The 26,045-nt window shown below is 37.7% G+C and overlaps 2 protein-coding genes across 8 annotated transcripts; one reads left to right on the top strand and one right to left on the bottom strand.

The window, feature by feature from the left end:
* The first annotated feature begins 226 nt into the window (after positions 1-226).
* dhx57 (DEAH (Asp-Glu-Ala-Asp/His) box polypeptide 57) lies at positions 227-22,096 on the top strand. 4 transcript variants are annotated; one of them, XM_059025066.1, is made up of 24 exons: positions 227-338; positions 1,022-1,218; positions 2,495-2,773; positions 3,592-3,792; positions 4,646-5,469; positions 5,841-6,022; positions 6,695-6,816; positions 7,162-7,357; positions 7,929-8,053; positions 8,464-8,597; positions 8,984-9,038; positions 9,549-9,751; positions 10,230-10,346; positions 10,965-11,061; positions 11,977-12,150; positions 12,752-12,952; positions 13,560-13,836; positions 16,530-16,625; positions 16,887-16,970; positions 17,443-17,580; positions 17,788-17,862; positions 18,097-18,231; positions 19,110-19,310; positions 21,123-22,096. In XM_059025066.1, exons 2-24 carry the CDS (start codon positions 1,031-1,033, stop codon positions 21,264-21,266), a joined length of 4,248 nt encoding a protein of 1,415 aa, XP_058881049.1. In that variant the 5' UTR covers positions 227-338; positions 1,022-1,030; the 3' UTR covers positions 21,267-22,096. The 4 variants fall into 4 exon arrangements, with proteins under 4 accessions (XP_058881049.1, XP_034777692.2, XP_058881048.1 ...); XM_034921801.2 differs by having other exon boundaries at positions 227-482; XM_059025065.1 differs by lacking the exon at positions 227-338 and adding an exon at positions 490-630.
* Positions 22,097-22,257: 161 nt separating this feature from the next.
* On the bottom strand, positions 22,258-25,493 carry LOC117410403 (gem-associated protein 6-like). 4 transcript variants are annotated; one of them, XM_034016914.3, is made up of 3 exons: positions 25,449-25,493; positions 23,546-23,681; positions 22,258-23,233 (listed from the first exon to the last, which is right to left on the bottom strand). In XM_034016914.3, the coding sequence occupies exons 2-3, from the start codon at positions 23,668-23,670 to the stop codon at positions 22,852-22,854; spliced, it is 507 nt and encodes a 168-aa protein (XP_033872805.1). In that variant the 5' UTR covers positions 23,671-23,681; positions 25,449-25,493; the 3' UTR covers positions 22,258-22,851. The 4 variants fall into 4 exon arrangements, with proteins under 4 accessions (XP_033872805.1, XP_033872804.1, XP_033872803.1 ...); XM_034016913.3 differs by lacking the exon at positions 25,449-25,493 and adding an exon at positions 25,241-25,441; XM_034016912.3 differs by lacking the exon at positions 25,449-25,493 and adding an exon at positions 23,804-24,056.
* Between the last annotated feature and the right edge of the window lie 552 nt (positions 25,494-26,045).

Raw genomic sequence — 26,045 nt, 5'->3', positions numbered from 1 at the left:
CAAAAACTTTACAATTAAAAAAGATTATTTTTTTTTTTCACTTACCCTTTCCTGTGATAGTGAAAGCTTTTCAACAATTCTATCCAGCTATGATTTAATTTGTAACAATAAATAATAATCTCCTTGGATTTAAATTTTTCTCTGAATGTGTTTTGTCACGATTCTTTTTTATTATTATTTTTATCAAATGTTTTTCTTTTGCGCCGCTTCTGTGAAAACACGTTGAAATCACCATGGTTACACTATCACTAACCCGGAAAGAAAAACTATGACCCCTAAGCCGGAGAGCCAATAATAAGGAAGCAGCGGAGCCGGTATTCTGAAAGGTCTTGCATCAGGTTTGAAGATGTGATTTCGTTTATATTTTTTCATTTATATCAGTTATGTTGTCACAAATTTTAAGCCACACAGGCAGATTGTTTAGTCACGGTGTCACGGAACTGGATTTGTGTAAAATTCTCGTCAGTTCTCCATTTTAAAAAGTACGTAAACGTGATTATTTCTTTGTCCCTTGCTTGATTTAATATAAAAACTAGCGCGGTCTATATAGCATTTATTAACATGACCTACTTAAAATATGCCATTTATTTATCAAGACATCACTTGGGATAGGAATGATATCTCTAAAAGGTAACAGTGCTTATATCGCTTTTATTAACTTAGTCCATTCAAAATATGTCATTTATAAGGTATATCAAGACTTCACGTGGTGTATGAATGGTACGTCTTACTTACATTTGTGCTAATTTAAGATTTAAAAAATGGGGGCGTTTGTATTCTTAATTTATCTTGGAACTCGATTCTGTTTACTGTGAGCTTATGAAAAAATCATTTTGTTCTGACGCACTTCATTCAGTGCTAGTAAGTTACCACTAGTACCTTGATAATGCTAACTAAACTACACAGACTATTTTGAATCCCTCGGGATATACATGTTGTTAGTAGTCTGCTTATTGTGGTACGTGGAGCCGTTTTGTCTTTAAGGCATCCAAAAGTCAAAAACTTCTGCACATGTTAACAGGAAACAGCTATGAGTGTGAGAAGAAAAGCGAAGCCGAACCGAGGCGGGGGACGGTTCAACAAACCTCGAGGGGGAGGAGGAGGAGGAAGAGGAAAAAGCGGAGGCGGAGGCGGAGGCGGAGCCAGGAAGGCTGCAGACAACTCCTGGGATGATGGAGATGATTTCAGCCTGTTTGACGGACCGAGTCGGCCACCCAGGTTAGCTGCAAATCGTATTGTGAAGCTGTGCCATTTTTTTAACCAAAATATGTGTTTTGGAAGGCAATCAAATAATGTGTGTTCAGTGTAGCATTGTACCAGCTTTTAAGAATATAAGAAAGGTTACAAACGAAAGGAGGCCATTCGGCCCATCTTGTTCGTTTGGTTGTTAGTAGCTTATTGATCCCAGAATATCACCAAGCAGGGTGTCCGCTCCAACAACATTACTGGGGAGTTGGTTCCAGACTCCCACGATTCTCTGTTTAAAAAAGTGTCTCCTATTTTCTGTTCTGAATGCCCCTTTATCTAATCTCCATTTGTGACCCCTGGTCCTTGTTTCTTTTTTCCGGACACAAAAGTCTCTTGGGTCGACATTGTCTATACCTTTTTGCATTTTGAATGCTTGAATCAAGATTGTCGCGTAGTTTTCTTTGTTCAAGACTGAATAGATTCAATTATTTTGGCCTGACTGCATATAACATACCAGGTGACCAGAACTGAACCCAATATTCTAGATGAGGTCTTACTAATGCATTGTAAAGTTTTAACATTACTTCCCTTGATTTAAATTCAACACTTTTCACTATATATACGAGCATTTTGTTGGCCATTTTTATAGCTCCCCACATTGTCTAGATGAAGACATTTCTGAGTAGCATGCATTTCTGGTAGCATATTTTTATGAATCTTTCTCAAACATGAGTTTTCAAGTCTGATCACCTAAATATGTTTTTCTCTCTTATTCGATTCTATTTTGTCAAGGTTTTCATACTTACTTTTCTCACTTCTAAGTTCAGTATCTCTTTAAACAGTTTAAAACTGGCTTGCAGCTGTACACCTAGAATTTGCATCACCTAGTATTTTTAGGATTGAGACATCATTTAAAAAAAAATAATATATATATATTTGAAAATAATTTAGATATTTTATTTAACGTCATGTAATCAAAGAAATTACAAAATGATATCACGAAAGTATCCCGGAAGCCATAATAGTAGTACAGTATTTCATGGTAAAATTCGAAATGTCACAAATGTTTCTGTTTTTTTGTTAAGTATATGGAAAACTGCAAAGCGGTATGTAATTCATTATGTCAACTTAACATTATTCAGCAGGTTTCATTCGACTTTACGAAGCAACATTTGTTAATTCTGTAGGGTGATGCAAAACTTTTGGCCATAGCTGTATATTTAGCACAGTTTCAATATCCGTTTGCTAGAAAATGTCCAGAAGGATGGTGATGTGGTAAATCTATGAACTGGATTTTTCTTCCCAGACTGGGAGGTGGAGGTGGAGGTGGAGGTGGAGGTGGAAGAGGCAGAGGCAGAGGCAGAGGCAGAGGCAGAGGTGCGGGAGGTGGCAGTAGCAGAGGGAGGCCTAAAACAGAGACTGGAGACAGGCCAAGGCCCAGACCTGAAGAGAACGGCAGGCCTCGGCCAAAAACGGAACTTCCACGAATGCCGATGCAGAAGATACACATGACCTCTGAGAATCAGGCCAGCGTTAAAGAACTTCTGCGGGAACTGCAGACTCAAGATTTTGAAGAACCTGAGGAGTAAGTCTTCTTTTTATACACTATGCAAAAAATGTGTTTATATTTTGTTCGAAACGTGCCAATACATATCCCCTTCAGTCACAAATTTGTAATTACATTTTTCTCTTTAGAGAGAGTTTGCGTGAACTCTGTGGAGTTCGAGAAGTTGCCCTGCCATTACTTTGAAAAAAACATATATGCATTATAAGATAGATACATAGATAGGAAAATTAACACGGTACAATTGTGCACACAGTAACTGAAGGAGATATATTATTTTGCCAGAACTAGGCAAACCACATTGTACAGTTTAAATGGTGACATAAATGTGATCCATCAACAAGCATTCAATTCTGTGATATACATATTCTGCTAATATGTCCCCAGTTTGTGATGCTATCAGTAAGTTGTGATAAACAACATCCTTAGCAAGTTTCACCGCAATTGGATAAGTTATATTTTGTGTGTGTGCTTTGTGGGACGGTGAGGGGGCAAGTAGATTTTTAAGGACAACTAGATTTGTCTAGCATTTTGTCCCCAGGACAAGAAGTTTTTTTTCAAAGATTGCACACCCCTGTATATGTAAAGCGTGACAAATGTACAACGGCCTCCACTATATGCACCCCTAGCCGTAGATCGTAAGGGTGTGATTATTTTTGTTATACATAAGAAAAATTCTTTCAGGTTGTCAAAGTTAGTAAGAATCGGTATAATTCAAATTTGTGTGGAAATCATTTGATGTGAGAGAGTAGTATCTATAATTGTACAACTCGACACTGTAGTACATATTATAGTGACTTTATGATGTGAATCTGATGGAGCAATTGTTCTGTCAACAGAAACTGTGAAGAGTACTCTGGTTCTGAACCCGAAGAGGAGGAGTACGATGAGCTTGATTACCGTGATGATGGTCAGTTCTGGTGTACTAACGATGACCCGGTAGAAGTCTCTGATAGCGCAGTGTTTGAGCCCGATTCAGAGGAGGAACGAGAGGTTTGTGAGATCCCGATCTCGTATGTTGCCATTGGAAAGCTTAGCAGGTAAAGTTTTGTTGATCCTTACTTCCATAGAAACTGCCCCCCCCCCCCCCCCCCCCAATGTTTACTGAGATTAGTTCATGTGCAATTGCTTGTTGTTGCCCTCACAATAGGAAGCTATTACAGAACTTGCAGCACAGTAAAAGATACAGTTTAAATACACTGTATGGGCTTCAGTACACACTGACAACTGCTCTTGACACCACATTATGAGCAACTAGTTAAGTTAACTGTGATATGAAATATCATAGTCAACTAATGTATTTTACTTGTTATTTAGACACATTTTATATCCTGATGTCAAACATGTCTTCTCTCCAAGTACAGCAGGCACACCAGAGTCTAACCATTTACCTGATCCCCTGCCACACCTTCTCCCAGTGGATGTTAGAAATATCACAATTGTTCTGTTTTATTGGTTTCTTACTTCCACTGGGGGCAGTTTTGCATGCAGGACAGGTTAATAGTTATACTCTGATGTACCAGCTGGGCTTGGAGAAGACTTGTTTGCGAGTTCTACTGGGTCACGGGGGTTTATTACATTTTTATAGTTTTAAAAAGTAACTAGGACATGAGGTCTGAAAAAGAAAAGGATTTTAAAAATATAATATAAAACAAGTAGAGGAATAGATAAGATAACTAACATTTTATACCCATGCATTACTCATTTAACCTGAGCAGCATGGATTACAGTGTTTCACTAATGATACTTTCAGTAAATTGTTATAAAGTACAGTGTTGTTAATATGCAAGAGGTAGAGACAGAATACATCATTCCTTCTACTTGACGAGAGATAAGGGGTAATTCATGTAAAAACTGCCTTTTTTACAATTTGTTGTCCTGTTTCTTGTGCAGATATGGTTTTGATAAGGAACGTAGCAAATTGGCATTACAATCTTGTAACAGAGACGTTGGAGTTTCTTTGGAGTATTTGCTTCAGCAATGCTTTAAAGAAAAGTATGGAAAGCGTGCCAGGTCTATAGCCACATGTCGTGACATTACCATGGAGGACTGCCTGGTGCAGCGGCAGGAGGAAGCTTTTGCCCTCTCTTCCATATATGGGGACAGGTTCTCAGAGAGGATCCATAATAGGGTCTGGACAGTCACGGTGGCACTGGAGTTTTTAATTGAGAAAGGCAAAAATCACAAACAGGGAAGCGCCAACAAGGAAACCAGCCAGGTCTTGTTAAAAGATGTGTGCCGGTTTTACCTGAAGGGGGCAGGGTGCCGGTTTGGGACGAAATGTCGATTTAAACATCAGATGCCTACAGAACCCTGCCCAAATACAAAGAAACCTATGGGACTAAGTCAATCCAGCTTTGAAAGCAACACGCCTCCTGTGTATGAGCTTGAGATCCGTTTCCCTGAGGGCAATCGGTACCCTTTCCAAGCTCCCGTAGTGGCATTTACTACTACTGATGAGACATTGCTACTTCCGGGTCGTTTACACATTTCTGAATACCTCTACGGGGAGGCTCTGGTTGCTGCAGAGTCAGGTGAGCCTGTCGTGTTCACCTTGATCACCTGTTTGGAAGACGAAGCCAAAATGAGTGAATTACTAGCGAACAACCACCACAAGTACAGCGTCCCCCCACCGCCGCTGCCTGCCGTTGCTCCAGCTAAAAGTAAAAGTGTTAAAAGAGCTTCTCCTGTCCAGGATGTCCCCAAGCAGCTGGAAGGTAAAAAAAAAATGAAATCATAACAATATGTTCAATTTGTTTTTGCAATTTATGTATCTATTTTATTTAAGGATTCAGCATACATTTTTTTTTTTTTTTAATAGCTTCATAAACAATAAATGTAAGGTTTGTTACATCATCAATATCAAACCACTGGCACTCCCCATGAATTATGGATTATTAGTTTTCTGTGTATTAGGTTTCACCCATACCCACAAAAAATTGGGCTTCCCATTAGTGTGGTATTAGAGTAACAAACCATTTTCATGGAATAGCCCTGTACTGTTAGGTGACAGATTTCACATAATAATTAGCAACGCTTTAATGCAGTGCCCAGTGGTGTTTAACTTTGCAGTCTGACTCTGTTTTAGTGAAGAAAGCTGTGGAGTCTGAAGAGGAGGAGGAGGAGGACCTGGAGGATCCCCCAGCAGTCCCTGTGGAGAACGAGAGCTATGTGAACTTCAAGAAAAAGTTCACCAAGAAGTACGAATGGAAAGCAGAGAGTGTGCTGCAGGAAAACGCAAAGCTTTGTAGACAGTTCAGGAACAAGCAGGTACAAACCATTTTTCTTTTAGATACTGTGTCTTTATCTCTCCAACTCTGAGCATGAATGGGTTGTAAATCTTTGAAAACCTTTCTTAAAACAGTAAATCAAGCATAGATTGACAAAAGAATACGAAGTGCCACCTACAAGTCCAATATATTTTCACAATGTAGTCATAGAATAATTTAACCTATGTCATTTTTTTTAAGTAGCCCCCATAAGTAGTGTACTTTGCTTTATGGATTTGGTGAAGCCCTCAATACCAAGCTGTTTAATATACTGATATATACTGTAAGACAGATATATTGGAATAGCCAGCAGACCCAGTAGGGGCTGTAGTAAGGCAGGTGTTGATTTTGTTCAAGATCTCTAAATTGTGCTTTGGAAGCGTGTGTAAAGATCGACAGTAGTAACAGATGTGCATATGTTTAACCAGTACATCAAATGGAATGGTCTTGATGGCTTCAACAATTAGAAACTGCCTGAATGCTGGCAAAAGTAACCTGATGGAGAAGCCCTGTATTAGAGGAACATGTGAGCACCATCTGGTGGTGCAGGGTGACATTTATACTGTGTTGATAATTACGCCTCTTGGTTTTTTGACGACTTTATATTTTTACAAGCATTAAATTGTGTTGATCACTGATGGCTTCAACTAAAAAATGATCCTGTGTTTTTTAGTCGTCCAGGCGCTTTCTCTCGATGTTGCAGGAAAGGCAGAAGCTTCCTGCATGGCAAGAAAAAAAAAACATCTTAGAAATGCTGAGTCGAAGCCAGGTGTTGGTTGTGAGTGGAATGACTGGGTGAGATTCATGCAGGGGTTATTTTTATTGTCTTTTTATGCACTGTAATGTAATTTTCCTTCCACGTTACCTGTTAAAAGTGTAATAAGAAAAATATAGATTTATTAAGTTACCCAGCGGTTAACTGAAATGAACTCTACTATGTAGATGTTACAGTGCGTTCAGGTGTCCTCATGCACAATAATATCTTAATACATTGTACACTACTTTACTTTTATACAGTCCCGTGTGAGAAAAAATTTGAATTGAATATATGTTGATTTGTAATTTAGTTTGCAGTGCTCCAGCAAGAGGCACAGCATCCATCCCAGTTTTTGGTCCTTAATTCTTCCTTTCTGATGGCAGGTGTGGTAAAACCACGCAGATCCCACAGTTCATCTTGGATGACACTCTGAAGGGGCCTGCAGGCAAGGTTGCGAACATCATCTGCACACAGCCGCGCAGGATCTCTGCCATCTCTGTAGCTGAACGAGTGGCCCAGGAGAGAGCAGAGAGACTGGGGACGACTGTGGGGTATCAGATCAGACTCGAGACTGTGAAGGTTCGGGCTTCAGTTGTTTCATTTGATGTCATTATGTACCGGTCAGAGTTCTTCTGTGATAGTTTGTCTTGTATGTAATGTTTTTTTAAATAACCTCAAAGGGTAACCCTTTGTGTCCTTGGAGGTGTTATCAGGGAACTAGCATTGTTTATCCACAATGTGCCTTAGAGCTTATTCTCTAATAGTGCTAAATAGTGTTTTCAGACTTGTTCTGGTATCAAAACAGTGACTAGTAGGTGTCCCTAATCCAAGAAGTAAATCACTGTTAATCCGTGAATGGATCAGTAGGTTGTTGACTTGTTTACATTGAAGGAAAAACATAAATGCATAATAATAATCACATTTAATAATAAAATAGGTACTTCAGTACTAGCCTATAATACCATGGCTAATACTAGAATACTCAGTTTGGCAACCCTTTCAACTAATGCCTTAGTCAGTGTGTTCAGTCATAATATTAACAAAGACATTAGCTGAAACATGAATCTACTTTTTACCTCAGAATCTCTAATTGATTGTTGATAATGAATTATCAGCACTGGAATGTAATGTTTAGCTGTCCCTCCTTTAGTCTTCTGCCACCAGGTTGCTGTACTGCACTGCTGGAGTGTTGCTGAGGAGACTAGAGGGAGACACAGACCTGCGAGGTGTTACTCATGTTATTGTGGATGAGGTCCACGAAAGAACAGAAGAAAGGTAACGACATGTGCATTCGTTCAACGCTCTTGATTATTCACAACATTAAAAAAATGTATTGCCACACTACCAGAGCAAAGTGCTGGGTAAGAAGACGACACAATGGCAGGTGTTTGTTTCTGCTCCATAAGGGCACCTCTCACACACACCAATCAGGGGATCCCTTCAGTGTAGAAACATACTGTAAGCAGAAGCAGCAACTCCTTTTTACTAAATCAGGTGGTCTTAAATACCAATACAATTAAAAAAATGTGTGTATGTATGTATATGCATATATATATATGTGTGTGTATATATATGTGTGTGTGTGTATATATATATATATATATATATATATATATATATATATATATATATATATATATAATGTGTGTGTGTGTTTTTATATATTCCTTTTTCTTCCTTTTCAGTGATTTCTTGTTATTGGTCCTGAAAGACATAATGATCCAGAGGTCTGACCTGCGCATTATACTCATGAGTGCCACACTTAACGCTGAACTCTTTTCTCAGTACTTTTATAAATGCCCCACTATTAATATACCAGGTAAGAATGGTTTAATGTGTTTCGGTTCATTTCTGTTTCTGGCTCTCCAGCCTTCCATCAGCATGCAATATGGGAGACTTAAATGTGTAGTGTCCCATATGCTTATAATAGTTGTACTGTAGGTTTTTCCAGGAAAGTTCAGTAATAAAAACATTCAATAATAAAAAAGGGAATCGGGCCTCTTTGTCTGTTTGTCTTCCCGGGCTGTTCCATAATCATTTTAAACCTCTTTCTAGGAGTAGCAGAAGCGTTGAAGAATATAATAAAGGAATTCTATTTTACTGTGGAATTGAACATGATTGTGGGGGCATATGCAATATTTGAAACAAATGATTAGCTATAAAACTAAGAGAATCTTCAACATATTTTGTATTTCCTCCTTAAAGGTCGTACATTCCCAGTTGATCAGTTTTTCCTGGAAGATGCCCTTGCAAAAACCAGGTAAGAAATAAGACTTAAACTTTTCAGAAGAAACAAAATACTGGGTTTCCTCGTTGTGCTTAATCCAATTAGGATCAGCACTGCTTGCTAATCCACAGGCTGAGACTCAGAGTGGACTGCTTTTTTAAAAAAAAACATTTTAAGAGAAAGGTACAGTACAAGTAATTTTACTAGTGGGCAAATAATCAAGAGGTTTTCTTCGTTCTTTGATATTCCTGATTTCCAAATGGTATAGAGTGAACATTAATCATGTTGTGCTAGATAAAGAAAAAAGAGAAAGAAAAAAAATGGGCAAATTCCTCATGCTGTATCTAATTTTAGTTATGAGAAAAAAATGGATTTCACTTCGTATATAAACAGGAATTGGGACCCTGCATTTTAGCCGACTTATTCTGTTTAAATATCTTCAAGTACAATTTGGACATTCTATTCTACAACATTTGCGTGGTGTAAACTGTGTTTTGCTTCATCATATGTGGGAACTGTATAATATAATTTGTTTATTCACAGATATGTTATAGAAGATGGAAGCCCGTATATGCGGTCTGGAAAGCAAGGCAACCAGACAAGCAAAGGGAAGAGTAACCGGAATGCAGTGGAGCAATTGGAGGATGACATGTGGTCATTTATGCACTTTCAGAAAGATGAGTTTGTCAAAGACTCGATTCCAGATCAACAGCTAACAATCCAGCAAATGACAGTAAGATATAAAGGTAACCTTGAGGCTCAGTACTGTGGACACCTGCACTTGTTTTTAGCAGCAATGACAGACCTCCAAGTTCTAATTCCGACATTGTTGTGTAAACTCCCTCCGCTTGCAATGCTAGACCATTTATTTGCAATATCAGTACCTTAAAACTGAAAATTTAGGAAACAATGCAAGCATTTCTTATGCCAAATACACAGATTCTGTCACCAGCTTCTCTAAGCAATCAATCTTAAAAATAACAGGTGGTTTTTTTTTAAAAAAAAAAAGAAGTTTCTGTTTACTAAAACACAAAACACTTTTTCACAATTCAATTTTTTGTTGATCATGACAATCGCACTATAGTGCAACAGTTGTTTAACTTAATTACAGCATAAAGAAAAATGCTCCACAATAAATATATAGTAATATATATTTATTTACTGACTTGGTTCGGTTTATATAAGACATGCCGATTTTATATTTGTATATTTATTTTACATAAGGGGTAAGCAAGTCCGTTCTTAAGACAATGGCAGCCATGGATCTAGACAAAATCAACATGGACTTAGTTGAGGCTGTGTTGGAGTGGATAGTCGATGGGGATCACAACTATCCACCAGGTAATAATAATTTTAAATATTTAATCCCTCTCATGGGATTTTCTTTCCCAATTTATCAAAGACAGAAAAAAACAGGTGGAAAGAGGTCATTGATGGATCAGACTAATAAGATATTAAGGTATTAAGATCTTCTGTTTAGAGCATTAAAATAGTCTGTCTTTTTTACTGTGGTTTACCTGGTCTGTATAATTATTATTATTATTATTATTATTATTATTATTATTTATTTCTTAGCAGACGCCCTTATCCAGGGCGACTTACAATCGTAAGCAAATACATAATAGTACAGGGACCTAAGACTTCATTTTTGAATCACACTTGCCGCGCAGTATAAAGATAATCAGTGCAGTGTGATACAGAGGTTTAAATATTGGTTAAAGTGTAGCAGATCTGTATGATGAATAGCTAGCTTAAATTGTAAATACCCTAAATGTGTTTAACTTTTTGTCATAGTATTTAATTTATATATGCAGGACTGAGACCAGATTTTTATATAACGGGCAAGTGACAAACAACTGTAATTAGAAATACTAAATTCTTTAAAAAGGCTAGACCATCAGAAATCCTCCTTAAAAAGGCAGTTTATATAATAACTACATTTATAACATTTTCTTTTAGGTGCTGTTCTGGTATTTATGCCTGGTTTAGCAGAAATTAAGATGCTGTATGAACAACTGCAGTCCAATCGTCTGTTTAATGGCAGGCGTAATACAAGGTATGAAGACCTATTTTTATATTCAACATGCTTGAGACTAGCTAAAATAAACTGTTAATAAAGGAAAAATAAACCAGAGTTGGCCTTTTAATGAACCAGGTAATGCAAGTCACTTACTCATATGTCCTTGAGCTCCACCATTGACCCAAAGTAAATATAATGCAGCCACCCTGTCAGGCCCGTTACCTCCTAATTTAAAGTTATTGTGTATAGCAGGGCAAAGGAGCTTAAGATTGCAAGGGTAACTTAAGGATCTTTCACGGTTTATACTGCAAGACCTTAATCACTGGTGAGTCTGGGAGCCTCAGTAAGCCTCAGTAAGCAGGCTAATTTGTAATCTTGCCTGTCAGTAACAAGTGACAATCCTTTTAGGGGGCATTGAGATAAAGATAAAAATAATAATTTCCTTGCATCAAGAAGCAGCGTGTCTTGTGGCTATAGATTATATATACATAATGAGTTTATTGAAGGGTCAAAGGGTATAACTGCTGCAATCTAAGTGGTCCATCCAATAGCTCCAAACCAATATGCAGTAATAAAATATCTGGGCGCTGTGCCCTTCAAAGATTTAAAAAAACAAAAAAATAATTACTGTCCCATGGCTTATAAGATGCAGAAGACCATTTTTTTTGTTTATTATTGAATTAATTCACTATCTTTTAAAGAAACAAGAGCAATCCTTCAATATTCCTCAGAGTCCTAATCTCAGTTGTGCTGTTTGCAGAACCTTGAAGCTGATCTGTATAATGAATAATGAATATTTGTTTTTATTGAAATTAAAATGCAGGAAAATTGGCAGGGATCGTTTTATAATAATTACATACCTTACTTTCAATGATGGGTCTCCATGTGGCTTTTTCAGAAGGTGGGGGAGCACTTCACCCATTCGCAGATGGCTTTTGCTCTCTATTTTAGGTGTGCCATTTACCCGCTGCACTCATCGCTGTCCAGCGAGGAACAACAAGCTGTGTTCAATCGACCACCAGAGGGTGTGACAAAAATCATCATTTCCACAAACATTGCTGAAACATCAGTCACCATTGATGACGTGGTGTACGTCATTGATTCAGGGAAGATGAAAGAGAAGAGGTAAAGGTTTTCAACAGTCTGCACGATCAGATACAAAATTCAGTTGTTCAGTCTCAATAATGTCCGTCGCGTAGGAAGTAACAAGGTTAGAAACTCGCATTAGCCCTGTACCCAGTCCTGGGTTTCCAAACTACCATGAATTAAGTATATTATTGAAATGGTTGTTCCTTCCCTTATAGCTGTATGAACAACTCCTAATAGTCAACCTACAGATGCAGGTGGGACTTCTTGAATTATGATCAGTTCAGAGCAGATTGAGCAGGGGCCTGATTTTTCAAACTCCTGGCACCTGTTGATTTCAATAATATACCTAAACATGGAGAGTACTGAAACCCAGGACTGGGTGCAGGACTGGTTAAAGTTCCTAACCCTGAAGTAGCTGCTCTGTGTAAATCATAATTTGTCTCCCTTCCACGGGATGCTTCTGCATTTAAAATGAAGTATTAAAACTAAAGGGATCTGTCAAGGTAGTGTACCAGTATTTAATTGTAACTGTTTTCTTTTGACAGTACATTTTGTTGGTGTGGTGTTGTAGCTGCTGGCACTGCACAAGCTACATGTTCAGAGATGAAATGCTGTCCCCTTTGTTTGAACACTTCAGGTACGATGCCAGCAAGAGCATGGAGAGCTTGGAGGACTCCTTGGTGTCACGAGCCAATGCTTTACAGAGGAGAGGGAGAGCCGGGCGAGTTGCCTCTGGAGTTTGCTTTCATCTCTTCACCAGTCACTGTTTCCGTCACCAGCTCACAGAGCAGCAGCTGCCAGAGATTCAAAGGGTGCCATTGGAGCAGCTGTGCCTCAGGTAAGGAAACATATTATTATTATTATTATTATTATTATTATTTGTTTATTTAGCAGACACCTTTATCCAAGGCGACTTACTGAGACTCGGGTGTGTGAACTATGCATCAGCTGCAGAGTCACTTTCAATTACATCTCACCCGAAAGACGGAGCACAAGGAGGTGAAATGACTTGCTCAGGGTCACACAATGTGTCAGTGGCTGAGGTGGGATTTGAACCGGGGACCTTCTGGTTACAAGCCCTTTTAACCACTGGACCACACAGCCTCCTAATTCACAGAATTGTTGGTATGACTAAAAGTCAAGAGAGGCTCACATTGTCTGGAAATACCTGTTAATCCCATAAGGCTTCTACTGAACGAAGAACCAAGTAGACAAACCAAGGGAGGTGTGTGAAGTTCTTCCTGTGCCCTTTAAGTCAGTCCCTGATCTCCCTGCATGGTTTCTGAGTGAACAGTTTAATATTTTGTGTAGAATACAGTGCATTTCTTTAATAATTCAGTCCCAAATTTTGCAGCCTCAGTGTGGGAATATATTTTGGCATACAAAAACTTTGTCGTTGCAAAACTATAAACCGTTTTATGTGTGTATCTTATTTTTCTTTAAAGGATCAAAATTTTAGACATGTTTGCTGACCAACCTTTAGAGTCAGTTTTCTCCAGTCTGATCGAGCCTCCAGCAGCTAACAGTGTGGAAGCTGCTAAACAGAGACTGCGAGACTTGGGAGCCCTGACGCCAGATGAGAAGCTGACTCCTCTGGGCTATCATCTGGCCTCGCTGCCTGTGGATGTCCGGATTGGGAAACTGATGCTCTTCGGTGCCATCTTCCGCTGCCTAGACCCAGCTTTGACCATCGCAGCCAGCTTAGCCTTCAAATCGCCATTCGTAAGTCTCATAACCAGGTTTTAGGATTGGGGCGTGAGTCCTGAGGTCCTCTCTTTTTCATGTGTCTATTTCGTTTGTAGCTTCTGCAGGGTTTAATCGTCTTGAAATCACACATGAAACCAGCGCTCCAGATAAGCTGCGTACTGGGTGTTTTATGCATTAAAAAACATTAATTATGTATGATATTTAAATGTAATGTATAAAGAATAACACATAGGAATTTTGCTGCATAGCTTTAATTTGCATGTTATCAAGCGTCTTGTACCTTCGTGGGTTTCCAGCATCTCAGTGGTCAATTGTTAACATACTGCAACCAGTAGCTAGAGAATGCGTCATACAAATACCGGGACAGATAATTGTGGCCTGTCTGGGAATTACCAGAAGCACGTGACCAGTAATCAGGGGTTTTTTTGTACAGTTATTGTACAGTAGTTGCAATTAACATTAGTTAAAATGTAAGCCTGTAGTTAATGCATACCCCATAAGTTAGCATTAAAGTTTGTTCTGTATACAGTCAGGAGCGCAGGTTCATTGGGGATTCCAGAGGGCGCGTCGCATTGGCTCTGATGCTCATGCGGCTTAGGGAGGCAAAACTGGCAGGGACTGTTTCTCCTCATTGCGATACAGCGGACCCTGCCATCCAGCTCAGAGCGGACACCTGCAGGGCTGGCCTTTGTCCTCCAGAGGCCAGTGGCTTGCTGACATCCACTCTCTGGTGTAGAAGTGGAAGCTGGCTTGATTGTAGAATTGGAGGACGCCCAGTGAACCTTCAGTTCCTCTGAGCTGTGAGGAGGAATTGCTGCGATGAGGTGAAAACATAATTGGACATTCTAAATTGGGGTAAAATAATTGGGCACACAAAATAAAAAAAACATAAAAAGTATGTACTGTATTTATTGGACGTACTCATGTAATTTTGCTTTTTACTCTCCCAAAATACAGTTTACGCACAAAGGGTTCTATGTAACCTTGATTTTTCTTTTGTATCTTGACTTTTAGTAGGTTTTTGTGACTTCATAGCCCTACCCGCGATGTATTAGTCATTTTCACTCCCGTAACTTAGTTTCATCCTTGCTACGGTAGTTTAATTAAGTTTAAACTACTTTCGTATGCAAATTTATGACTCTTATTATTATACGGAAGTCTTGCGCTTACCCTTGATATATTATCATTTTTTCCTGATTTACGACTTCGGTTTGTGCCTGTTATTTTACACATGCCTCTCAATGGTTTAGATTCAACTAGCTGTTCATATGTGAAAAAACGTTTCCGGGCTTTTAGTTACTTTAAAATAAAGCACCTTAAAATATATAAATAAACTTTTTTTTTTATTTTATTAATAGTCTATATTAAATAACAATGGCAATATATACATTTTGTTTTTGTTTATGTTATTTTATATGTTAAGGTGCTTTATTAGTTAATGGGAAGCACGGAAATAAATCATTGCAGAATTCTTTAATTAAATACAAACTGAAATCGTTTATCAGTAATTAATTATGTAGTGCACAGACAACTGAAATACGCTGAAAAGTATTTACTTGTGTAGCTTACTGTATGTACTGTACTTTTTTCCTTTACACAACTAAAATATACATAGACTCAAACCAAATTTTTCTGCGATATTCTTAAATTCACATGCTTTTGGGATATTAATTTGCTAAGTGTGTTCATAGAATTATGTTTTTGGTTATGAGTTGTAACAAATGCATTTGTTCTGCGGGCTAGGTTTTGAGATGCACGTATGTGTTTTTTTTTATAAATATTTCATACTACAAGATTTAATTTCTTATAAAGACTAATAAGCCAGTCTTCTTCAGGTGGTTTCAATCACAATAGTTTTATTCAGCAAATCAAAGGTAATACAACAGTGATTACACACACATGCCTCAGTTGATGGTATTTTCAGCAGCCCTGGTATAGAGATGTTAGTTTCTGAGCTCTCAAGGCATCAGAGATGTTGGTTTACTGAGCTGGCATCAGTGTAGATGTTGGTTTCTAAGATTAATTTAAAAATCCAATTGATGCCTACGATTAATACGTTTTGTGACTAATTTGAAGATATTACTATGTTTCAATATTGTAGTGTTTTCTGGTTCTTTTTGGGACAGAAATGAGACTGCAACCCTGAGTAGATTAAGGCTCAAGCTGTTTATTTGTGGTACAGCACTAATTAATAAAATACAATCATAAAGTGAGGGAAGGGAACTGGGAGTCGAAAATAAATGATTACAGTTATTTGCTTTTCCCTATTCACTTAGTTGTTCACAAAAAATAGCTGTTTAGTACATCGCACGCAAAAATTCTACGAAGGAAGGAGGCTACAAATTCGCAGTATTTACAAACACATAAGTAATATTAGTACATAGAGCCCATAGTGTTTAAATTGGAAAGTAAATTACACAGTGACCCAAAACCTGGAGCGTTGCATGAAACAATATAAGAATATACATGGTTATAAAACTGATCTCCTTTAAATTAAAAGTTAGTTTACCACTTACAGTTTACTAGTTTGTAACACCTATACATTGCCCAATAGTAACACATGTCAAGTTGAAAGGTGGGGAAAACATAATAAATTACAATTTACACAATTACATACGTGTTTCATTAAAAGGGTTTATTTAGTAAATGGACTGGATAACACATTTGTAAACACTGAATAAGCTTATTATGAATCCATTTTTAATTAGGTCTCTCCGTGGGATAAGCGAGAGGAGGCCAATATCAAAAAGCTGGAGTTTGCCTTAGGCAACAGTGACCATCTGGCTCTTCTGCAGGCATACAAGGTAGGGTTTGTGTAGTGTCTGAGGAACAGTTTTCTTGAATTACCAATTTGGCATAAGCTTGTGTATTACATACATTGTATATTGCCATGTAATCCAAGTACCTTCTTCGCATTGTATTTAAATGGTTGATCATTTTGAATGTATAGAGCAGTGTGTTTGGTTGACTGACCAGTACTAGGGTGTGGGGTTTGTGACTTTGCTGTCTGCTGCAATGAACAGTGTCATGTTTTAATTTTGTACAAATGTTGTATTCCCTTTTAGGGATGGAAATCTGCTGCTAAACAGGGTTCCCAAGCAGGTTTCAGATACTGCAGGGAACACTTCTTGTCTGGACGAGTTCTACAGGTAAGACCTGTTTTATTAATAATAATGTAAATTATTATTTAAAAAAATGTAGCAGGTAAACTGAGCAAATGGAGCTACAAACATAGGTAATGTGGGTTTTAGCAACTCATCCTCTTATATGGTCACATTGTCCTATTATGTAATGTTGAATAAGGAAAATTGACATAACCCCTTTAAATCCTATTCCCAGTTTACTAATCCAACCAGCCCATCATTTGTTTTACCCCTGAGCAGTTTATCAGGAAAGGAGAAATACTAAAATAAACGTTTGTCCTTAAGATTGAGTTTTTTTTAGTATTTCTTACTTCAGCAGTATTGAGTGTTTTAATATTTATGTATGACTTTTTTATGCTCCTGCGGTCTGCTAGGTACCCAAAAAGTGTGTTTTATTTCATATGGTTGTTCTGAAGGTACTGATCAGTTATACTCTGGATATCAGTATAATTTTATTAATTTTTTTTTTTTTTTGCAGGAAATTGCCAGTCTAAAAAGACAGTTTGCAGAGCTGCTGTCAGATATTGGGTTTGTGAAAGATGGGCTTAAAGCCAGGGTCATTGAAAGGATGAGTAGCAAAGGAGAAGATGGTATATTGGAAGCTACGGGTCACGAGGTAAAATAACAAGCATTTAACATTTAAGAAGTAATAGGGTGTGTTTCGCCAGAATGATTAATATTTACTGTACAGAAATGTGCTGCCGCATATAAACCTTTTTCCAATTTTCCACTGTGTTACTGTTATACTGTAAATTGGCCCACAGTTTAGTCCCTAAAGTTCTTTACTATAAAATTCTCACTTATTACTTTGTCCTATCGATAGGCTAACTCTAATGCTGACAACATCAAGCTCATGTCAGCCATGCTTTGTGCTGCCCTCTACCCAAATGTGGTTCAGGTAAGATTCTGTTTTTTTAAGCCTTTATACACTGTCAGATTCAGAGTACTATAATACAGTTTCTTAAAATATTGTATACATAGTGTATATGTTTTGATGAATTATATCTGAATAGGGCTTCACTTAAAAACAATAACATTCAAAGCACACATTCTAAAATGCCTCTTTTTGAAATGCATTACTGCTGTATATAAATGTACATATTACTTAGTTTATTATTCTTAAAATATCCAGGTAAGGGCTCCGCAAGGTAAATACCAGCTAACCAGCAAAGGAGCAGTGAAAATGCAGCCCAAAGCAGACGAACTGAAATTCATGACGAAGAACGATGGCAGTGTTCATGTTCACCCCTCTTCTGTGAACTATCCGGTGAGCCCTGTGTTTACAATAATTAACAGGACCTTTGCTTGAGAAATTGTTTACGATTTGCAAAGCTTTTAAAAGCTGCATGCCATATTGTATCCTTGATCTGTTAGGTAAGCTGTGGTTGTTAAGAATGTGGTTGATAGCAGGCTCCAGAGTGGCGCATCCGGTAAAAGCACTCCACGTGGAGTGTAGGATGTTCCCTATAGCCTGGAGATCGCCGGTTTGAGTCCAGGCTATTCCACTGCCGACCATGGACGGGAGTTCCCAGGGGGCAGTGCACAATTGGCCGAGCGCCGCCCGGATGGGGAGGGCTTAGGTCGGCCAGAGTGTCCTCGGCTCACCGTGCACCAGCGACCCCTATAGACTGGCCGGGCGCCTGCGGGCCTGCCTGTACCTTGCCCATAGCTACATGGTCCTCCGACACTGTAGCTCACTGACACTGGCAGGCCTGCAGAGTCAGCGCGGGGGTGGCAGCAGTGAGCCGGGTAGAAATAAAAAGAAATGGGCTTTCCAAATTGGGGGAAAAAATGAGAATAGAAATAATTGCCGATTCCAAATAAAAAAATTAAAAAAAAAGAATGAAAGTGGTTGATGGATAGTTTAAATACAGTAATATAACTTTCACAAAAGCATGCATTTGTTTTTCTGTGAGCCAACTACTGTTATCCTCTTGTGTGACTGTGAAGTATGATCCAATTTGTTTTCTTTTATAAAAGCCATTAAACAATGGCTAGCAGTAAAGATTATTATTCTGGACAGGTCTATACACAGAGCAGTCATTTAATCTTTTACCTGTGCAGTCAATAACAAGTCCAGAGATTGCCCCTAGTCTAGGAATCTGTTTCTAAAAAACACCCTTTTCTTTGGCTGGTGTGTTTTAGGTCAGACACTTTGACAGTCCTTACCTGGTGTACCACGAGAAGGTGAAGACCAGCCGGGTTTTTATCCGAGACTGCAGCATGGTGTCTGTGTACCCACTGGTCCTGTTTGGAGGCGGACAGGTGAAAGTAGACTTGCAGAGAGGGGAGTTTGTCATCTCCCTCGATGACGGCTGGATCTGCTTTGCAGCTGCTTCACATCAGGTACTGCTTAATCATTTTGCCATTTAGGCCATTTTTTCTGGCTTTTATGTAAAACTGTCAGAGGTTTGAGATTATTCATTATGATTAGGGCCCTTTGAATCGCGATTTCACAGACTGCGCGGAAATCGTGAAATTAGCCCAATACCGCAATTTTTACAATATTCTTAAGAAATAAAAATAATTTCATAATTATTTGTATTTCATACTAAAAAAATCACATTAACGAAACTGTACAGCTCTGATATGTGCCTGTGTGTTATATTCGCCATGTGCAGTGATTGTCATGTCACTATATGCAATCTAAACGGGAAATTAAAATACTACACACTGTAAACAAGAAAATGGATGTCTCTAAAAAGGCTAAAAATGTGTCTGCAGCAGATCATGTAAAGCAGTATCCAGCAGGAGTTTTACACAGCGATGGAGGTAAGCTCTTCTGTAAGTCCTGCAACGTTACTGTAGCTCGCTACCAAAACTCGTCTGTTGACAGCAAGTATTCACCGAAAGAGAAAGGCGGAAATCCAGAGCAGTATTGCGACTGCTTTACTTGCAAAGAAACAAAAAACGGTGACTTCCGTATTCCAAAAGTCCACTTATTAAATTTTGACCTGACTGAGGCGTTTGTTCGGGCAAATATCTGTACACTCAAAAGTTACGTTAATTCTTCAGAGTGTAGCAAATGGTGGAGTGATTCCTTCATCAGCCCAAATAAAGTTGCCGAGTATCACAAGCAGGAGATTATGGAATTGGTAAAACAGTCTGGTTGCTTGTCAGTGGTCACACTGACGAGTCGACTGATGCACAAGATCAGTATGGGTTACACATTGTATTTGTTTTGCAAGACCTAAGTGGTGAACATGCACCTGACGTACTAGAACTGAAAGCTGTCCTTGCAGATACACTTTACCTACAGGCTGTTAATTACAACACCGTTTCACAAGCTATTGTAAAGTGCTTGAATAACTTTGATGTTAATTTTGATGTCGGTGCATTTATCTGTATATTTGCTGTTTTAAAGAAAATAATAATAATAATCTGTACATGTTAATTTATAACATATTTCCGTGCACGTTCCACAAAATACGATACAACGTAATCACTTAATCGCTACACTGTGCTATGCAAACCTGTCTTGCTCTGAAAAGCAATCTATGTTCACAATTTGAAAATACTGTATCCCAGTATGTTGTATATTAAACGACATAATTAGCATTGGGAAGACCAGTCTCCCAGAGTTCTGTCCCATTTTAAGCAGGAATCCCGATTTTAAGTGGTGCCGACTGAATCAATGGAGCACCATATGGAATTATAGAGTGTAATAACTCTTGTTTGAGTATTTCCCAGTTCAAAAGGTTCATATTTACCATTTAGAATTGTTTGCACATTTCCCTCTTACATTTTAGGTTGTGAGAAATTTCTGTAGTTATCAATTTAGTTTGCTTTCAATGTCAGCAATCTACTTTAATGACTTTTGATGTCTCTGAGTTGCTTTTTTCTAACTAGTGGGACTGTTTGACAAAATTGTCCCATGGTTTCTCATTTTTGATAAAGATTTGTTTGAATACCAGTAACGGCCATTTTCACAGACCCCGATAAGCATTAATCTTGGACTACCTTTCCTAAGGTAACATTTGGTATTCCAAGATTACTTCTAATCGGCATGAGCCCTTATGTCTATTACTAGTGCTATTGCATACTGAAATGCATCACAATCTTCTACACCAATAACTGTTTCTATGTCAATGCAACTGTACTAGAATTATTTAACAAAGAAGGAGTAACTTAATTTGCTTTGCTTTCCTTCACACATAGGTTGCAGAACTGGTAAAAGAGCTTCGCTGGGAACTAGATCAGCTTTTAGAAGATAAAATCAAGAATCCTACAATGGACTTATGCAGTTGCCCCAGAGGGTCTAGGATTATTGACATGATTGTTAAACTTGTTACTACACAGTAGAAACACATCACTGCATCCTGGTCGGTACTGACAGATTCGAACTCCAAGAAGAGTTAGCAGCAGTTTGAAGTTTGTCTCACTTTTGTTTATCTTTGTCACAGCCAGTGTCATTGTACATAACACACTATTAAATGGTGGCTTAGTAAGAGGTGCACAGGTAAAAAATATGTTTGACTTGCTTGTGAATATTAATATGGGTATACTACATTTGCCAATATACAATAGTTATATAGTATGTGCAGATTAACTATACTATAGGGGATCCAGTCTGGATGAGACATAAACTGAGTTCAGTTTAGGGGAAGAAACCAATTCTCTCAAATCCATTCCAAGCATGTATGTACAAAGAGGAATCCTTAATCAAAGTTTTCAATTAAGTACTTTTTTAGACATTGGACATTGAAATTTATCTTTGAGGACATATAAAATGATTTTCTTGTTCAAAGAAATTGTGAGAAATACAACAATTTAATTGAGAGAACAAAGTATGTATATCCCATGGTTAGAGTTAATAAAATATAGATGGATCTGCTTTAAGAAACAGATTTTATATTTTGTCTTTTCAGTTATGTTTGCATTTAGTGTATGAGAGATGTTTAAGCTGACCACTTATTTATTTATGTTTATAATTGAAAATGAGCTTAAATTAAAAAGGCTCTTTATGAGCAACACGTGTAAAAATGTTTTCCTGGTATTGCCAAAGACTGTGAAACAAAAATATAATTATTATAAAGATAACGTATACTAACCAGTAATTACTGTTTGTTTCCTGTAAAGGTATGTAAAAAGACCACCAATTTGATGCAATAAAGCACCCATTTCTGAAGTTACTAATTTTCTAAGTCTGTATGAACAGTATGTCACACATTTTTTAATGTATCTGTTATGTAGAGACTTGGTTAACCTAGTTCTTACCAAAAACGTTTCACAGGAATCTAATTAAGCATGATATAATTGAAAACAAGATTGTTTTAGCTTTTTTGATATTTGCCATGCGTTCTTTTTCATATGCATTGCCATTCCACAATAGAAATGAACACAATTGCAACATTTGAAACAAATGAACAGAAAATGAAAACAAAAATTCTTAACTTTCAATACTTTTCTGACCATACTAGTCACATCGATTTTTTTTGTTTGTTTCATTACAGAGAGATTGTATCTGTGCTCAAAAACATTTTTAGGAATTTAAGTTATTAAAAAAAAAAAAAAAAAAAAAAAAGTAAACATATGTATTACAAACATAAAGGCCAGCAGAATTCAAATACTTTCTGGCATTTACACTATGCCATAATAACTTAACTAATTTGGAATAAATATACATTAGGTTTACACATTATCATGGCATCTTTAACGGCATACCCTCGAAGGTCACCCTATTCTGCTTTGGTAAGTAGCACTGTATGCTTAAAAATGAACATGCCCTTTGGAGGTGGGTATGTTTGTGTGAATATGGCACTCCAAAATGTTTTTCTATCTGTTATACACACACATTTGGACAGCAAACTGAATGCAGAACTACAATACATTATATAATATCAATAATAATAAAAATAAATGATGTTGACCAGATCAGCTGAAAGTCTTATTGATCTTGCTGGCAGTCTGGGTTGCTCTGTATAAGGTGCTGCACCCTTGATAAAATAATTTCATTGGAGCTGCTACAGTCCTCAGGTCCATATGGGGGATTTACTGTTAAAGCCCCAGCCACACAGAGTGTTTCCTGTTGTGCACCCTGTTCGGTAAAAGGAATTCGATTCTTCTCCAGCCAGTCTCTGAGGCAGCTTTTCCTGTTCTCCAGCTCCTCTCTGCTGTAACTCTGGGCCCCTGCTGGCATGAATAAGGAGGTCAGCTGGTCTGCCATGCTGCTGTCCCCTTCTCTCAGCACCTCCACTGCCTCCACAGCATGTCCCATCACTGCCATGACGGATGCCTTCCCGCCATCCTTCAAGTTCACCAAGACAATACTTTGGGGGGGGGGAGAGAGAGAGAGAAAGGAAATTGCTTTGCTATAATTTGCAGGGCAGTTCATTATTCAAACATGGGAGTAAAGGCAATGAAACATAACTAGTTATGGGAAACATTTTCATAAAATGTTCATCTTCAAATTGAAAGTACTTACTTTTAGTAACATTTGCAATCTGATAAAAAAAAAAAAGGAATATGAATGGATTACTAGGGATGATTAAACATTGGAGGAAACAAATGAAATATTGATTTTAAACACTGATTTATCTCCAAAAGTCTTTACACCAGCAAATAAACAATAATTTGCCTACTTGGCAGACACGGGATCCACAGTGAAGACCCATCCTTTGTATTCCTGTTCTGCAGCATTAACTTTCACCTCTTTGTTGACATATTCCTGCCACTCCAGGGGCTTCTTTCTGCACCATTCATTCATGCTCCCGGTTTCTGGAGAATTTAAAAAAATACATATTTATATGCAGTACCAAAATGGTGAAATTATATATATATATATATATATATATATATATATATATATATATATATATATATATATATATATTACAAACCTGAGACAACTACACACCTGCCTCGAAGCAATACAGCAAATAATGCGGACTACAGAAAATTACAAATGTATATCTAATGCAATACGAACTATAAATTGTAGTAAACTGTGCAATGCCTCTCACAACGTACGGAAAAATTATCAGTGAACAGTCGTTAAAAAAATACATTGGGGTTAAATACGACTGTAACACGAGCCGTAAAGAAACATGCAATATTGCCAAGTCTCACGAGAAAATAAAGCGGCAGTGCCATTCAAAATAAGCCCGACCCATTTCAGAGGGAGGGCAGTGAGGTTGTTTACAAATTCTTTTTTTTTTTTTTTTTTGTTTAAGTAATGCCAGTTTTTCTTAGTTGAACTGGTGGAGATAGGATGATTCTAAAATTGTAATGATGTACATGTACTTGACACCAGTCAATCACGCAAACCACGACTCAGTAAATGAAAGCGACGCTTTATAGCTGGCCTCGTTGTTTATGAAAAGCTTGGTTTTCCTGGTACTCTTAACTGCGAGTGTGAAAATGAATTTGAGTTTTCCAGACAGGTAGTTATTGTTTAGACCAACACATTTTTATGTGGATTTTGCACAGCTTCCAACATAAAAAGTAGATGACTTATTTTCATGGGTCTTGAACATGATAAACAAACCTCAAAAATCATTCACAACTACGTCTCCATACAACTTCAAGAATTAGCGATACAGAAATTGTAGCAAGTTTTATCTCAGTGAGTTATGGGGTGCCATGTCTAAAAAATACGACATGCCTTTTAAACCTGGGATCATTCTGGTCGCTCTTTGCAGTCTTTCTAGAGCAGCAATATCCTTTTTGTAACGAGGGGACCAGAACTGAACACAATTTTCTAGGTGAGGTCTTACTACTGCATTGTAAAGTTTTAACATTACTTTCCTTGATTTAAATTCAACACTTTTCACAATATACCCAAACATCTTGCTGGCCTTTTTCTGAGTCAACATAAACTGATAGGTCTTTTTCATAGGCCCTGTCCACACTACATAACCGATCCCGAGAACCGTACTGGAAACCGCTCTCTAATTAATCCAGCTCAAAGCGTCCACAAGTACCGTTTCATGTTTAGTCAGGCTTATTGCGTCCACACACCATTAGAATAGTTCAGTTACAATTCCCAGCAGCGCAACGAACCGTGGAAATTAATACGATAGTATCCCACCATGCACTGTATTTTATTTTAAAATAATGTGTTATGCCCCGTATTAACAACAGAGGTCCATATTGCATAAATGAAATACAAGTATTGCGGAAAAAGTAAATCCGAACACACACACACACACGTAGGTCTTGAAGTTTTCAGGTTTTATTTTTAATCGTGTGAAGTCCCTTTAAACAAACTGAGTTGATTCTGTTTCATAATTAAACTCAGAAAAAGCTGTTAATTACAAAACAATCTTTGTTTTTACCTTCATATCTTGCCTGAGCCTAATTCTGGTCCTCTTAATTTTATTTCAAACAGAGCTGACAAATTACGTAATTTGTTCATCCCCGATCATACTTTTAACTTGCATTTCATTTTTGCAGTCGCCTAATTTGACGTTGTGTTTTTGTTATTTTCCCCACTAGTTTAACAGAGATGTCCTGACAGTTTTTTTGAAGCATAAAAATTAATACCTAGTGCGGCGTGTACACTGATTTGCCTTCAGGCGCCTGCTCTGGGTATTTTGCCAAACATAGCACAAAGCATTTTGGGATATTGGAGGATACACAAAAAAAAAATGTAGTTTGGTGTTACAGCGTTCACACTTCTGATAAACCGCACTACCTGATGCGATCTAATTAGAACCGGACTCGAAACTACCTCCTGAGGTGGTCTCGAGTCCGGTTCTCGAGTACGGTATTAAATGCTGCGTAGTGTGGACGCTAACCGTATTTAGCACTTTTAAGCCGTCTTAAATGCAACTAATACGGTTTAAAGGCATAGTGTGGACAGGGCCTATAGATTCCTTCTTAAATTTCAGTATCACCCATATGATATTTATAATGCACATTTTTATTGCCTGCGTGAAGTACCTTACACTTTTCTCTATTAAATGTCATTCGCCATGAGTCTGCCCAATTCTGAATGCTGTCTAGATAATTTTGAATGACCTTTGCTGCTGCAACAGTGTTTGCCACTCCTCCTATTTTTGTGTTGTCTGCAAATTCAACAAGTTTGCTCACTATACCAGAATCTAAATCATTAAAATAAATTTATTAAAAAGTACAAAA

Source organism: Acipenser ruthenus, chromosome 6 (assembly GCF_902713425.1).
Source record: "Acipenser ruthenus chromosome 6, fAciRut3.2 maternal haplotype, whole genome shotgun sequence".
Lineage (NCBI taxonomy): Eukaryota > Metazoa > Chordata > Actinopteri > Acipenseriformes > Acipenseridae > Acipenser > Acipenser ruthenus.
Note: the sequence above shows the minus strand (reverse complement) of the source record. Positions and strands in the feature narration are given on the sequence as shown.

Coding starts and splice junctions, on each gene's coding strand:
- dhx57 (XM_059025064.1), top strand. Junction 3,793..4,645: donor GCCATTGGAAAGCTTAGCAG/GTAAAGTTTTGT, acceptor TTTCTTGTGCAG/ATATGGTTTTGATAAGGAAC. Junction 16,626..16,886: donor CTCTTCTGCAGGCATACAAG/GTAGGGTTTGTG, acceptor ATTCCCTTTTAG/GGATGGAAATCTGCTGCTAA.
- LOC117410403 (XM_034016911.3), bottom strand. CDS start 23,971: ATGTATTTTTTTAACGACTGTTCACTGATAATTTTTCCGTACGTTGTG. Junction 23,682..23,820: donor GCTGTATTGCTTCGAGGCAG/GTGTGTAGTTGT, acceptor TAAATTCTCCAG/AAACCGGGAGCATGAATGAA. Junction 23,234..23,545: donor GTGGATCCCGTGTCTGCCAA/GTAGGCAAATTA, acceptor CCCCCCCCAAAG/TATTGTCTTGGTGAACTTGA.